Source organism: Curcuma longa, chromosome 11 (assembly GCF_044706935.1).
Source record: "Curcuma longa cultivar G26 ecotype Majalengka, Jawa Barat chromosome 11, ITB_CL_G26_1.1, whole genome shotgun sequence".
Lineage (NCBI taxonomy): Eukaryota > Viridiplantae > Streptophyta > Magnoliopsida > Zingiberales > Zingiberaceae > Curcuma > Curcuma longa.
The window spans coordinates 23,006,343-23,022,904 of record NC_133871.1 but is presented as its reverse complement, the minus strand read 5'-3'; the positions used below and the strand labels follow the sequence as shown (position 1 = coordinate 23,022,904).

At 37.2% G+C, this 16,562-nt stretch overlaps 1 protein-coding gene across 1 annotated transcript in view; it reads right to left on the bottom strand.

Moving 5' to 3' along the window:
* Positions 1-1,552: 1,552 nt before the first annotated feature.
* Positions 1,553-16,562, bottom strand: part of LOC141839615 (vacuolar protein sorting-associated protein 54, chloroplastic) — a 36,188-nt gene continuing 21,178 nt past the window's right edge. The window contains exons 12-20 of the mRNA XM_074727404.1: positions 15,897-16,049; positions 15,580-15,733; positions 9,305-9,386; positions 7,669-7,748; positions 5,979-6,140; positions 5,481-5,548; positions 3,793-3,873; positions 3,461-3,706; positions 1,553-2,011 (exon numbers count right to left, since the gene is read on the bottom strand). Coding sequence (XP_074583505.1) covers positions 3,571-3,706; positions 3,793-3,873; positions 5,481-5,548; positions 5,979-6,140; positions 7,669-7,748; positions 9,305-9,386; positions 15,580-15,733; positions 15,897-16,049 — 916 coding nt within the window. The 3' untranslated portion in view covers positions 1,553-2,011; positions 3,461-3,570. The remainder of the gene's footprint in view (positions 2,012-3,460; positions 3,707-3,792; positions 3,874-5,480; positions 5,549-5,978; positions 6,141-7,668; positions 7,749-9,304; positions 9,387-15,579; positions 15,734-15,896; positions 16,050-16,562) is intronic.

The following is a 16,562-nucleotide window of genomic DNA, read 5'->3' as shown; positions in this document are numbered from 1 at the left end:
TTTTCTTTGTCGCCGCGTTCAGTGACTGAGTTCCTGGCGCAAATTCCTCTGTTGCAGCGGCTCCCTTTAAGATCGCACAATCTGTCCGGGTGAAGCGATATGGTGGGTGCTCACTTCTTCCGATATCCCAATGAAATCAGTGTCAAGGTTTCATCCTTCCTTTCTGTGTCTGTTTTTCTGGCCATCCAGACACGGGGTCGCCGCGTGTTGCAGTGACCGAGTTCCTGGCGCAAGTAAAAGAGGAAGTGTTATGTTATTTATAGAAGAATCCTATTTTGTGTTGGATTGAATTAGATAATAGAGTTTTAACAGGTCGATCCATCTTCAACCGGCCGTCGTCATTTTTTATAATATTGAGAAAATTTCTTTCATTCAAATAAAAAAAAAGTAGGATTCTGCTGCTCTTGGTGGAGCCATCCACGTCAGCCATCTGTACGGCCGGACCACTGGCCAGGCCCCACCTCAGCCGCTGCTCGTGCGCGGGTGTTGCATCTGGAGACCAGCTTCCTCTTGCGCTCTTTCTGTTTGCTTCTGTTGCTCCTTTTGTTCTCTTCCTGTTTGCTTCTGCTGCTCGTTCGCGGGTGTTCCCCTATCTATCTATCCTCCTCCTCCTCCTCCTCCTCCTCCATCCTCTACCTCCCCTCCTCTATATCTGTCGCTCTCTGCCTATATACTTAATTAACTCATGAGGAAGGAAGAAACGTACAACTTATTGATGATATGAGAATCTTGATGATGCTGCACCAGCTTTTCTTATCTATTTATTAATATTAATAATAATATTAATTTAATTTAATTTATTTGAATCAAAAACAATATAGTAAATATTAAATTGATTATATTTTATTTCTTTTTAATAAATAAGTTAAACTAAATAACATTAAATTATATTTTATTTCTTTTAATCTTAGTTATATTATCTGATAATCACATAATTAAAATTTTATATAATAACTTGAATTAAACACATCTACTTAAACTTTATTATGTTACCGATCGGACTCCTGGACAAACATCCGATTTTAGTTTGTAAAATGAAATTGTTCTAATCCATAAAATTATTTTAATCAACTAATAGCTGTTTTATCTTGTGACTTGAAACAGACGTGATCACCCAAAAATAATTTGGATCAAGAAGAGCCCTGCTAAAGCAGTCACCAGTTACCAGAATGTACATCCTCAAATGTGATGGACCTTAATACTTCACTAGTGCATTCTCAGCAGTTCACACCTTGATGGGTGGCACTGTTGGAAAGTAAATTTCTCTCTTTGTTTGGAAACCTAATTATTCTTCAATGATATAAGTTTGATAAGAAATTTCTACACAGCTTAGTGCGTCGTCTGGCTATGTAAAATGCAATTTCTACACAGCTTGATACGTTTTCTGGCTATGTAAAAAGTGCGGCATCTGTTGAAAGAAAAAGCATCCCTAACTATAGATTTAGAGAAACTTATTTAGCAAGACGATACAACCATCCAAAATTTAATCAATTGTTATATAACTACTTCATGTTTTATCACAATCAAAGTGATTATGGAAAAGGGAAAAAAAAAAACTAAAACTCTTCAAAATTTACTAGTAGGCCCAAGGTAACAAGGGGAAGCATCATAACCTACCGTGACTGCCACACTACCAGTGGACGTCGTGTGCATAAGTATTGAAGTATCTTTTACATGATGACGTGCATAACTTTTACAAACAACTCATAAAATGGCCTAGTGCCCAAAAACCTGCTGCAATATGAACTGTAGACAAACAATTTTTCAACATGTTGAATTTACATTGATGCAAAAAAAAAAAAAAAAACTGATTTTTGCAAGTGTTTCCCTGAAGAGTAGCTTGAAAATTATTACTGTATCCAGACAGGAACCAGGGGCTTGAATATATCAAATGTTAATTGGGCGCAAAAAAATGTCTGATTACCAATCCAGTAGCACCCATAATCGCTGGCATGCCCAGATATGCCATGATAACAACCTTGTATACCTTCACCAAAGAATATAGTAGCGTCTGCAAGTCCTCAAAACACATTACTTTGATAAGTTTATTTAGGCATTCCCATCATGATAGGAAAACATTTAAAAATCGTAAACTAATAAATTAATTGTCATTGAAAACAAATCATTTTCACGATTGCACTACTTTTCAACATCACTGTCATTCTTTTAACTCAAAATTGCAAGTAACCCTATAGGATCCTGCCTATAGAACCAATGAGTCTTCATCTTCTGAGAACATCTCAAATAATATCAGTAGTTTCTAAGAGGAATTACTTGCTATTGCAAAAAAGTAAACATGCTCTCCCTATTCCGTAAAGAATACATGTAGATAAAGAACCACTGTAACAGAGGCAGGCTAGCAGTTATTTCCTCGAGAATAATCACCAAAAAGATCCATGTTGCAGCTGTGGCAATTCATGAAATTCAGGAGAAAACCAGTTCAAAGTACAGAGATATTTATATGGCCAGGTAAGTGCACCATCAATATGCTAGATGAACAGCTATCTGGAAACCTTTTCTGCTAGATAGTAAACTAACAGTAAACAAGGAAAACCATCATTTTGTCACCTTTCCATATCTTCCAATCCTGCTACACTAGTATTCTTCAAAAACCAATACAGAAACAAATATAACTCTTAAATCAACCTTAACCGTGCTAAAATGACACAGAGTAAACAAGATCTAGTTTTGACATGCAGAATCTAGATGTGTTAAACCACATAATAACTATAAAAAAGGTAGCCCGGTGCACAAAACTCCTGCCAATGCAGAGTCCCAAAGAAATGTCTATTGTACGCAACCTTATCCTACTTTGCAAGAGGTTGTTTACAAGTCACATGGCAACAACTTTACCATTACACCAAGGCTCCCCTTCTAAACCATATAATAACTATAGTGAACATGAAATAAATTAGAAGATCAATAGACATGGAAAAAAAAGATAGGAATCATGAGACAAGATAGTCTACAATGTAGTGAATATACAAAGGCGCACAAGAAAGTGTTCATCTATTTGATCAATCCATATCTACCAATATTTCCATTGTGGAAAAGAAAACAACCTCCATTGATCTACACCAATCAGTACATACACCCAAAGATGTAATTTAATCTACCAGTGTGTGAAATTGATTAAATTATAGATTCATGAAATGCCAAAAGATCTACTTGAGTTCAAACAGTGAAGATAAAAAGAAAATGCTATTAAAATCCAAAGGATTTCAAAAAAACGAGTGTTCTGCCAGCATGTATTGATCTAAAATGTCCTGAACCAAAGAAATTAATTTTTTTTTGAAAAAGAAAATGTACATAAACAGTGGTAAAAAGAAACAGCTTAAATAATTACATAAACTTTACAGCTTCTTCATAATTTGTATTGGTTGAAAAATATAATGAAATAAAATGCTCTAGGTTGGAAAAGTGAAGGGAAAAAAGATTAAAAAGTAATTTCAACAATTACCTGTGCAATTTTACAGACAAGCAGAATTCAAGTATTAACTTGAATCCAAAAATAAACATTTCCTTCAACAATCTCATATTTTGTATGGCTAGCAAAATTTCACAAGATCTTTATCCTACTTTTGTTCCATATTGCTCTTCCAATAACTCATCAAGAAGACCAAAATTAGGCACACTTGCTTTTTCCAAATTATCAGAAGGCAATTTGCGGATACAACCGAGAATATGCTGAATGTCACGGCAAAGTCTGAATTGAAAAACAAACACAAAAAACATGTATTGATGTTAGCTAAAAGTGCATTCAGTCAATCAGCAGATACGGTTAATGCTCGCCTGTTTTTTGCTTGGGGAGTGCTAAGCTCCAATTTTGAAAATGCTTCTGAAATGTGGGAATGAAAAATATAAACCACTTGCCTGCAAATATTAGCATATCATAAACCATAAGCCAACTGTTCAGACTACTGGCTTTAGAAGAGATTAATTTCCTCAGTAAAAAGAGCAGGGACCATGGAACAAAGATATAAAGCTGCATAAAATCAACAACACAAATAGGAAATTGCATCTGATACTGAAAATACTAGTTACAAAAAAGTCTCAGGATTTCCTCATGCCACCATAATGAGATGAATTTTGTCACATCAGTTAGTCGCTATATTGTAAACCAGAATACCAAGCAAAAATGTGCAATTGGAAATAAATTAAAGGTGAGTGGTAATAATAGCAAAAAGGAGAAATAAGAAACAATTGAGTTTTTGTTGTTTGTCAGCTGCCACTCCATTTCTAGAGAAAGCCAAAGCTCAATGCAGTGTGAGGATTCAAATTAGTGGCTAGTAGTCGTCACTTTGGTTAATCATTGCAGTAGTTTAATTTGTCCCACAAAAACATGGTAGAATATACAAAAGATCTAAAAAAAATGTTCTGGAAATGTGGAACAAGCTGGAGCATAGATCTCTATCAAGCCCAGCTTGTTACACAGAGATATAAATCAAGCAGTAGCTTTTTACATAGAGACATGTCCGGAATAATAGAAAGAGATTTGTTAAAGATGTAAGCTATTTGTTTGTGTGGTATGCTAATCTTCTGGGACATTACTATTTGATGTATAAAATATGATCTTCTATCAATATTTGATCGAACATAATTGCCATTTGAGAACACGTTAATATTTGTGTCCATGCTTCTTGCATTCTGAGTATGCCTTATTTGTGTCCATGCTTCTCCAATGCCATATATTATATCGATCATAGATACTTAAGAGTTTCTGCATATTTTCATCCCTTCATCCAAGCATGTCAATCTCGTTACGAGATCCATTGCATATTTTCTTTGAGGCAGTGATGTTCCTTGAGAACTGCAAGCAATTTCTTTACTAAGTAAAGAGGTATTTTGAAATCTTTAATAACAACTTTTGATTGAAGATAATTTGTGATATTTATGATATCCTACAAATCATTTCCTATTATAAGTATATCATTAATAAATTATATGACATCTATATATCCTACACATCAAATATGTCATCAACACTACCAAAATTAGAATACAATGTTGTCCCGTACAAAAAGTGAATCACCTGCTACACTTGAGGTTGACTTGCATGACTTCCTAAGAGAACTTCTCAAATCCCATTCAAGAACCATAAATTACCTTTTAGGTCTACATATTTTAATGTATCATAAGCAACATAACATAGGATTGCTCCATATAAACATCTTTAGAAAGGTAGCCAATAAAAAGATATTTTTAATGCCCATCCGAAATATAGCCAACTTTAATTTATTCTCAGAAAAAATATATACAGGACAGGTTGTGATAAGCAGTGGAACTAACTCAAAGTAGTGTACTTCACAAGTTTGAATAATGATTTAGAATACCTACTAACAAGGCCTAATAATAGTCAAGGTGTTATATTTGAGCATAACGTGGCAAGGTTCCTCTAGCTAATTACAAACATTGTTAAAATATTGAACATACACTATACAATTCAATCGTACTTTAAATTCTTAGCTTAAATAATATACCTGAAGATAGCAAGAACATCAGCCTCAAGAAGAATTTGTGATAAGATGCGATGAAGATAAGTAACTTCCTGCAGGAAAAAGATTCCACAATTGAATGTCCAATCAGATAACCTGACAAACGAAGTAAATATAACCACAATAAACCAGTACCCAGTAGCAATTGCAATGTGGAAAAATTACAACCATAATATGTTTTGATTAAAAAAAATCCAAATTCAACTCATGGAAAGGTTTTGCAACACGAAATAGACTAAAATGTCTAGTCCAAGAGCTTTCACTGGTGAGATGATCCATATTTATATAACAGTAAAAGTGATAAGAAAGATTATCTAATTCAGTAAGACATCAATGCAAATTAAATAATTAAACAGTCGTATAATTGTTGGAGTCCAAAGTGCTTCTTAGCTAAAAGAGAGAAACAAAAAGATACATTCATCTCTAAGTGTGAAAAGACATTCTTTGTCACAGAACCAGAGAGCTAGTTTAAAAGTCATTAACCTTTGTTATGGATCGAGCAATCTGACTCGGTTGTAAATCATTATCCTCAGGCGCATTCCAACTCTCAATAATCTGAGGCAGTTTGCGTAGATTCGCAAGCAACCTTTCTCTCATTATCTGTATCAGCTTCATGTGAATTTCATCTCGATGAACCTTGAAGTCCTGTGTTTATATAGACATATTTAACAAATGAACATATCATGAAAAACATTTTTTTAGAAAAGGCGATATTTTAGATTTATGACATGAAAGGGAAATAAACAAAGCAACAGATCCAAAATACTATTACTGAAGAAGCAACACCATCTTGCGGCTTTACTTGAAAAGATTAATACTTAGTAAGGAAAACATCAGTAGAAATATAGGACATAACAGCGAGGACAAAGGCATAGAGAAGCTATGGCACAAGAACATGGCACATCTTAATACTTGCATAAGAAAAAAGTTATATATTTTAATTCAAGAAGTCTTTTTTGTGATTTGTCTATATGTAACACAGAAACAAATTATAAATTTTCATGTGGAAGGAAAGTTAGAATTAGATGGTTGCTTTTTCTTACCTTCACTCCATCCCAAAATAGTTTCAACCCAAGGAAACGAAGAATGAAATAGAACAGATGGTTTGTTTTTCTTCCATTCGATCCATCTCAAATCAGTTTCCATTTAAGTAAATAAAGGGAAGGTTCATATATCCACTTGTTCTTTCACTATTTTCCACATGCTATCTCATAAACAAAGCTTTAGGGAAGGACCTTTTTTGTAGAAATTATTTCATTGCAATACATATTGCTATGAAGCCTATAGGTAGTCACCATAGGCAAGACTGAAATACAAACATTGGTGTCTTCAGTTTGCAGGAATAGCTATTCTACTCGAGAATTAATGGAATAATTGTTCATTTGTTTGGTTGCTCAATCAACTTGGAAAATCAACTCTCAAGGAATTGTTGTTCCTTCATGATCCTTCTTAACTCCTCTTTTAACAATTCCAAGCAATATGTTCCTAATCCATTCCACTATCCAAAGAATACGTATCATGAGCTAGCTCGGCAGACCAAGAACCAGATGGCCAGATGAGTAAGACAGGCTGACCAACTGAGCTGATGGGAAATGCGAGATGGACAAGTTGGTGGATGGGCCTTGCCAGGTTGAGTGAATTAAAAGAAACAGATGGGCTGAGCGAGCAAAATGAGATAGATTAATAGTGTAGGCCAACTCCAAGAAGATCATTTCTGGTTGGGGATATTCTTATACTGAGGAGACTATTTCTTGTCTACTATTTTTTTCTATAATATAACTAAAGAAATGAGAATGGAACATACATTCCATTCTATGAACCAAACTACAGATATATATTTTTTATTCTATGCCTAGTTTATTTCATTTCATAAGCCAAACCAAGGAATATAGTACCTATTCTGCTCCTACTCTTTTTCATTCCCTGGAAATAACTATGCCATTCCTCATTAATTGCACTCTATAAACCAAACATGATAGATGATGTTTTTATTTATTTGCTTCATTCTTCTTACCCAGTATCTCCACAATTGCACCATTACTCTCTGTCTATAGCAATCTTTGCATGAAGTTGATTAATGATTATGGAAAGCATGCAAATAGACAGGAAACAGGAATTTGCAAGTTCTTACACAAAAAAATCAGTCAACTTCATTATTATCATATGGCCATACCTGTGCCACTCTTTCTATCTCTACTGCAAGCAATGCTTTGCGGGCCTCAGGTACTTTCTCAAAAAGAACACGTTGAATTTCTTCATGTTCATGTATCAACAAATGTGCAAAAATTAGCATTACAAAAATTGACCCACACATGACCAAGCAAATGGTGGAAGATAATAAGATAGCAGTAAAGGAAAAGCAACAATCACATTCAGCAGAAAACTATGTTGGCTTTTGTGTAGAATTGAAATTTGGTTAAATTTTCTGCAATTGATGGATGATATACGAGAAAAAAATTATAAAAAAACAAATAAAACTGACGCTATAAGAGAACTAAGATTAAGACAAGGAACTCCGACTACTTCATTAGTTAAAGTTACAATGTGACAAATTCACAGATCAGTAACCTAAAAAAAAGTGTTCACCGGGCAAAGTGAACAATTTCAAGTCAGAGTATGGTGTAAAATTACAAAGTATATAATCTACAGTTCGATAACCACTAATTCTGACCTTGAAAAAAAAAAGAACTCGACACCTAATTAACTAAGTATAGTGTACCTTAATGGCGGAGTATCGGCAGAGTATACTTATAAACTATTATTTAACACTTGCCAACAAATATACAATATGGGTGTGGATCCAAGAACCCAACAAAGTTGTTTCTAGAATTTTTACGTGATCAATACTATAGGAATGTCAGATGTCCACTCAAAGTGCAAATGCCATACACAGATATGAAGGGGAAAAGATGAATAGTAAATAACATAATTGATAAATACACCTAATAGTCTATATAGCATAGCAATACTAAAACTTGGTTGGGAGAGTAGAAGATGACTGTTCAGGCATGTCTGTAACAATAAGCTGAACAAAATGAAACAGAGAGACTTTACTTCTTCAGAAAAGATAGATAAGCCAGATGAGAATTTCCATTGAATTAATATTGGATCCTGGATAAGTGGAAAATAATGATGGTTATGGTTTCCATGACTTAATTTCTAGTCACTTGCAACACACACAAAAAAAACCCCATGCTAACAAGGAGAACAAAAAGTGACACAATTAACAGTAAAAACCTAGAAGAGAGAAGAGACTAAAGCAAAGAAGTGGCTATCTGATCGAGATTCAAACAATCAAAGATACAATAGATATAGCCACAATGTATTCATAATGAGCTCCGCTGATCGTGTTAAGAGAAGAGACTAAAGCAAACAAGTGGCTATCTGATTGAGATTCAAACAATCAAAGATACAACAGATATAGCCACAATGTATACATAATGAGCTCCCCTGATCGTGTTAATCGAGTTCTCATAAAGATTAGTAATAATTTGAGACCACCATAAACTTTCTAATTTTTTAATAGATAAATATATCCACAACAACTAAAAAAGAAAAGACCAAACTAAGTGTTTGTTCATCTGATTAATAGTTTTAAGGATATTTATTATAACTATGCAAGAAGACTAAGAAATAATGGAACTTCTAAATTGAAATTTGAAGATCAAACATATCTAATTGCTCCAATATAAGAAATGAAGATCACCCATTAGAATGAAGCACACTTTGATTAAAGCTCTGAATATGTTAAAAAGACAAGATGATGGCAGGATATAACTATTAAAACACAGTAATGATCGTTGGTTTACCTGGTATTATAGCATGAACAAAACTGACAATCTGGCTCGCTAAAGCTAAATGCTTAGAAGTTATGGACTTTAAACCTGATACCTGAAAGCAGGAAGACAAGAGCAATGATCAGCAGATTTGTTTTTGATAACCTAAATGTCACTTATATTATGAGGGTATCTCTCATGGATGTTTTATATTGATGGTGTCTTGAATAACTAAAGGGTCTCTTTAAATGAGCATAGTTGTTGATTGTTGAAATATAAACTACATAAGCATTCTCATACATGCTCACATCATGTATGAGCTAGCAGATTTCCCAACCACATGCCACCTTGGAATACATTCTTCAAAACTTTGGATGCTACACTACCAAGTAAAGAAAAAATTTGTAGTCCAATGTGTAGCTTGGGCCTTCATATGCATGAGCCTGAACAAGTTTCTTTCTAATTCCAAACCTTCCCACTCTTCTTCGTCTGTCTCATCCTCTGACTTTTCCACTTGTCTTTTCTCCTCTCCACCACCCTCTTCCTTGCTCATTTTGGCCAGTTTCAATCAACACCACCTCATCCTAGCACACGGTACATCAGTTGCCACCAAAACCATGCTGTTACAACCAAGACCAACACCCCCAGATAGAACAAGATTGTAAATCTCAATATAAGCAAGCACTACCATGAGTTAAGAAGGCATTAGACAGCTCCAAGCAATAAACAAGCAATTAATGCCGATAAACCATCCTAGAGTCCATAAATAGAAGTAATCCAACTGCCCATTCTCTCAACATCGCATCCTCCTACAAGCTCAGTAACATCCATGTACTGTTTCTGACCACCTGGAACTCAATCTCCCCTCTCACTCCCTTAAATCTCTCCTTTGCCTCCATATGCATGAGCCTGAACAAGTTTCTTTCTAATTCCAAACCTTCCCACTCTTCTTCATCTGTCTCATCCTCTGACTTTTCCACTTGTCTTTTCTCCTCTCCACCACCCTCTTCCTTGCTCATTTTGGCCAGTTTCAATCAACACCACCACATCCTAGCACACGGTACATCAGTTGCCACCAAAACCATGCTGTTACAACCAGGACCAACACCCCCAGATAGAACAAGATTGTAAATCTCAATATAAGCAAGCACTACCATGAGTTAAGAAGGCATTAGACAGCTCCAAGCAATAAACAAGCAATTAATGCCGATAAACCATCCTAGAGTCCATAAATAGAAGTAATCCAACTGCCCATTCTCTCAACATCGCATCCTCCTACAAGCTCAGTAACATCCATGTACTGTTTCTGACCACCTGGAACTCAATCTCCCCTCTCACTCCCTTAAATCTCTCCTTTGCCTCCATATGCATGAGCCTGATTTCTTCTCCAAACCTTCCCAATCCTCTGACTTTTCCACTTGTCTTTTCTCCTCTCCACCACCCTCTTCCTTGCTCATTTTGGCCAGTTTCAATCAACACCACCTCATCCTAGCACACGGTACATCAGCTGCCACCAAAACCATGCTGTTACAACCAAGACCAACACCCCCAGATAGAACAAGATTGTAAATCTCAATATAAGCAAGCACTACCATGAGTTAAGAAGGCATTAGACAGCTCCAAGCAATAAACAAGCAATTAATGCCGATAAACCATCCTAGAGTCCATAAATAGAAGTAATCCAACTGCCCATTCTCTCAACATCGCATCCTCCTACAAGCTCAGTAACAACCATGTACTATTTCTGACCACCTGGAACTCAATCTCCCCTCTCATTCACTTAAATCTCTCCTTTGCCTCCATATGCATGAGCCTGAACAAGTTTCTTTCTAATTCCAAACCTTCCCACTCTTCTTCGTCTGTCTCATCCTCTGACTTTTCCACTTGTCTTTTCTCCTCTCCACCACCCTCTTCCTTGCTCATTTTGGCCAGTTTCAATCAACACCACCTCATCCTAGCACACGGTACATCAGTTGCCACCAAAACCATGCTGTTACAACCAGGACCAACACCCCCAGAAAGAACAAGATTGTAAATCTCAATATAAGCAAGCACTACCATGAGTTAAGAAGGCATTAGACAGCTCCAAGCAATAAACAAGCAATTAATGCCGATAAACCATCCTAGAGTCCATAAATAGAAGTAATCCAACTGCCCATTCTCTCAACATCGCATCCTCCTACAAGCTCAGTAACATCCATGTACTGTTTCTGACCACTTGGAACTCAATCTCCCCTCTCACTCCCTTAAATCTCTCCTTTGCCTCCATATGCATGAGCCTGAACAAGTTTCTTTCTAATTTCAAACCTTCCCACTCTTCTTCGTCTGTCTCATCCTCTGACTTTTCCACCTGTCCTTTCTCCTCTCCACCACCCTCTTCCTTGCTCATTTTGGCCAGTTTCAATCAACACCACCTCATCCAAGCACACGGTATATCAGTTGCCACCAAAACCATGCTGTTACAACCAGGACCAACACCCCCATATAGAACAAGATTGTAAATCTCAATATAAGCAAGCACTACCATGAGTTAAGAAGGCATTAGACAGCTCCAAGCAATAAACAAGCAATTAATGCCGATAAACCATCCTAGAGTCCATAAATAGAAGTAATCCAATTGCCCATTCTCTCAACATCGCATCCTCCTACAAGCTCAGTAACATCCATGTACTGTTTCTGACCACATGGAACTCAATCTCCCCTCTCACTCCCTTAAATCTCTCCTTTGCCTCCATATGCATGAGCCTGAACAAGTTTCTTTCTAATTCCAAACCTTCCAACTCTTCTTCGTCTGTCTCATCCTCTGACTTTTCCACTTGTTTTTTCTCCTCTCCACCACCCTCTTCCTTGCTCATTTTGGCCAGTTTCAATCAACACCACCTCATCCTAGCACACGGTACATCAGTTGCCACCAAAACCATGCTGTTACAACCAGGACCAACACCCCCAGATAGAACAAGATTGTAAATCTCAATATAAGCAAGCACTACCATGAGTTAAGAAGGCATTGGACAGCTCCAAGCAATAAACAAGCAATAAATGCCGATAAACCATCCTAGAGTCCATAAATAGAAGTAATCCAACTGCCCATTCTCTCAACATCGCATCCTCCTACAAGCTCAGTAACATCCATGTACTGTTTCTGACCACATGGAACTCAATCTCCCCTCTCAATCCCTTAAATATCTCCTTTGCCTCCATATGCATGAGCCTGAACAAGTTTCTTTCTAATTCCAAACCTTCGCACTCTTCTTCGTCTGTCTCATCCTCTGACTTTTCCACTTGTCTTTTCTCCTATCCACCACCCTCTTCCTAGCTCATTTTGGCCAGTTTCAATCAACACCACCTCATCCTAGCACACGGTACATCAGTTGCCACCAAAACCATGCTGTTACAACCAGGACCAACACCCCCAGATAGAACAAGATTGTAAATCTCAATATAAGCAAGCACTACCATGAGTTAAGAAGGCATTAGACAGCTCCAAGCAATAAACAAGCAATTAATGCCGATAAACCATCCTAGAGTCCATAAATAGAAGTAATCCAACTGCCCATTCTCTCAACATCGCATCCTCCTACAAGCTCAGTAACAACCATGTACTATTTCTGACCACCTGGAACTCAATCTCCCCTCTCACTCCCTTAAATCTCTCCTTTGCCTCCATATGCATGAGCCTGAACAAGTTTCTTTCTAATTCCAAACCTTCCCACTCTTCTTCATCTGTCTCATCCTCTGACTTTTCCAGTTGTTTTTTCTCCTCTCCACCACCCTCTTCCTTGCTCATTTTGGCCAGTTTCAATCAACACCACCTCATCCTAGCACACGGTACATCAGTTGCCACCAAAACCATGCTGTTACAACCAGGACCAACACCCCTAGATAGAACAAGATTGTAAATCTCAATATAAGCAAGCACTACCATGAGTTAAGAAGGCATTAGACAGCTCCAAGCAATAAACAAGCAATAAATGCCGATAAACCATCCTAGAGTCCATAAATAGAAGTAATCCAACTGCCCATTCTCTCAACATCGCATCCTCCTACAAGCTCAGTAACATCCATGTACTGTTTCTGACCACATGGAACTCAATCTCCCCTCTCACTCCCTTAAATATCTCCTTTGCCTCCATATGCATGAGCCTGAACAAGTTTCTTTCTAATTCCAAACCTTCGCACTCTTCTTCGTCTGTCTCATCCTCTGACTTTTCCACTTGTCTTTTCTCCTATCCACCACCCTCTTCCTTGCTCATTTTGGCCAGTTTCAATCAACACCACCTCATCCTAGCACATGGTACATCAGTTGCCACCAAAACCATGTTGTTACAACCAGGACCAACACCCCCAGATAGAACAAGATTGTAAATCTCAATATAAGCAAGCACTACCATGAGTTAAGAAGGCATTAGACAGCTCCAAGCAATAAACAAGCAATTAATGCCAATAAACCATCCTAGAGTCCATAAATAGAAGTAATCCAACTGCCCATTCTCTCAACATCGCATCCTCCTACAAACTCAGTAACATCCATGTACTGTTTCTGACCACATGGAACTCAATCTCCCCTCTCACTCCCTTAAATCTCTCCTTTGCCTCCATATGCATGAGCCTGAACAAGTTTCTTTCTAATTCCAAACCTTCCCACTCTTCTTCGTCTGTCTCATCCTCTGACTTTTCCACTTGTCTTTTCTCCTCTCCACCACCCTCTTCCTTGCTCATTTTGGCCAGTTTCAATCAACACCACCTCATCCTAGCACACGGTACATCAGTTGCCACCAAAACCATGCTGTTACAACCAAGACCAACACCCCCAGATAGAACAAGATTGTAAATCTCAATATAAGCAAGCACTACCATGAGTTAAGAAGGCATTAGACAGCTCCAAGCAATAAACAAGCAATTAATGCCGATAAACCATCCTAGAGTCCATAAATAGAAGTAATCCAACTGCCCATTCTCTCAACATCGCATCCTCCTACAAGCTCAGTAACATCCATGTACTATTTCTGACCACCTGGAACTCAATCTCCCCTCTCACTCCCTTAAATCTCTCCTTTGCCTCCATATGCATGAGCCTGAACAAGTTTCTTTCTAATTCCAAACCTTCCCACTCTTCTTCGTCTGTCTCATCCTCTGACTTTTCCACTTGTCTTTTCTCCTCTCCACCACCCTCTTCCTTGCTCAATTTGGCCAGTTTCAATCAACACCACCTCATCCTAGCACACGGTATATCAGTTGCCACCAAAACCATGCTGTTACAACCAGGACCAACACCCCCAGATAGAACAAGATTGTAAATCTCAATATAAGCAAGCACTACCATGAGTTAAGAAGGCATTAGACAGCTCCAAGCAATAAACAAGCAATTAATGCCGATAAACCATCCTAGAGTCCATAAATAGAAGTAATCCAACTGCCCATTCTCTCAACATCGCATCCTCCTACAAGCTCAGTAACATCCATGTACTGTTTCTGACCACCTGGAACTCAATCTCCCCTCTCACTCCCTTAAATCTCTCCTTTGCCTCCATATGTATTGATCTTCTCAATCAACACTACCTCATCCTAGCACACAGGGCATCAGTTGGCACCAAAACCATGCTGTTACAACCAGGACCAACACCCCCAGACAGAACAAGATTGTAAACCTCAATATAAACAGGCACTAACATGAGTTAAGAAAGCATTAGACAGCTCCAAGCAATTAATGCCAATAAACCATCCTAGAGTCCATAAATAGAAGTAATCCAACTGCCCATTCTCTCAACATCCCATCCTCCTACAAGCTCAGTAACATCCATGTTGCTGTTTCTGACCTCATGGAACTCAATCTCGCCTCTCACTGCCTTAAATATCTCCTTTGCTTCCAGATGTATTGATCTTCTCAGACCTTACATGTCCCTCTCCCCTTCAATATATTCCTGGCGTATCATCAACCATTGACACTTAAAGAGGAGACAACAGAGACTAGGAAATGAATTGGTAAAGGATGGGATAGAACCAAAAGAATCAAAAATTATTTTGTCTTTTCTCACTATGGCAATATTCATTCTAATTACAACATTTATCTAAGAGACTAAAACAACAGGCAGCTCTTAGTATAAAGCATAAATTTTTTGTTTAAGCTAAAGTGCATGTGAGAATGAAAAGTCATAGTATAGCTAGATATGATAACAAACCAATGAAATAATTACTCTACCTTTGGCGTAGACAATTTAGTCAATGAATAAACCTCCCATTTTATCATAGCAACAAGTAATTGTGATTCTGACTTAACAACTTTGTTTAAGGAATTAACCAAAGCAAACCTGCATTGCGCCAGCTCCAAGAACAAGCTGACAAGTCCTCATGTTGAATAGCTTCAATATTTCCACTACACGATGAACCACTTCAGATGACAATGATGGCAGGAATTTACTAATATCAACATACTCTGATAGCATCTTTAACAATATTAAGCCACTGCATCAGATTATTTTATGGAATAAGTTTAAAGCACTTGCAACACAAATTATCAACATAAAGAGTAATATAAAACAGACAACTAATCTAACAGTTTACTTTCTAGCAGTAAAGGCAGGATTGTTGTGGATGCTTAAAATAGATTATTTCACGGGTAACTAACCAGTTTACCATGTGATAGCCAACACCTTGATACACCAGCATTTGAGAAGCTGATCTTCCATGTTCATTTGAACTAGCATTGCTATTCTGTTTAGGTGTAGACTCTACAATGGTGTTTTGGTTTACCATAGCTGATAGGGGGGGAAGAAGTTTGCTTATCATAATCTGCAGCTTGATCAGATTCTTTCTGAATAGTATGGTCTTGGTTAGAAACAACAGTTGTTTCAATGGTCCTAGAATTAGGATTGTTTGACAACAGTTCGCTATCGTTTATTGACACATCAGCAGAAGACAAAAATATAACTATGGCCTGGAATTCATCAGGGACATCCACAGCAACCCAAGTTTCCTGATCGAGGACTGCCTTGATTTTGGTCATCTATACAGCACCAACAAGGCAAATTCAGTATGGACCATAATTATCATAAGATATGAATTTCAGTGCAACAACATTAGGTACTCTTGAATGTATTTGAATATATACTTCATTCTTCAGAAACATAATGTTTTCCATTAATTTTCCTATGACTCACTCGACAATCATGCTGATAGTCAACAAATGCCTTTGACTGCGACTGTAAGAGTACCGCGAATACTATAACCCAATCTTCCACCAAGCTAGAAAAAAGGGATAATTTCAATTTTTTACTAAGCCTATGAATCAGTT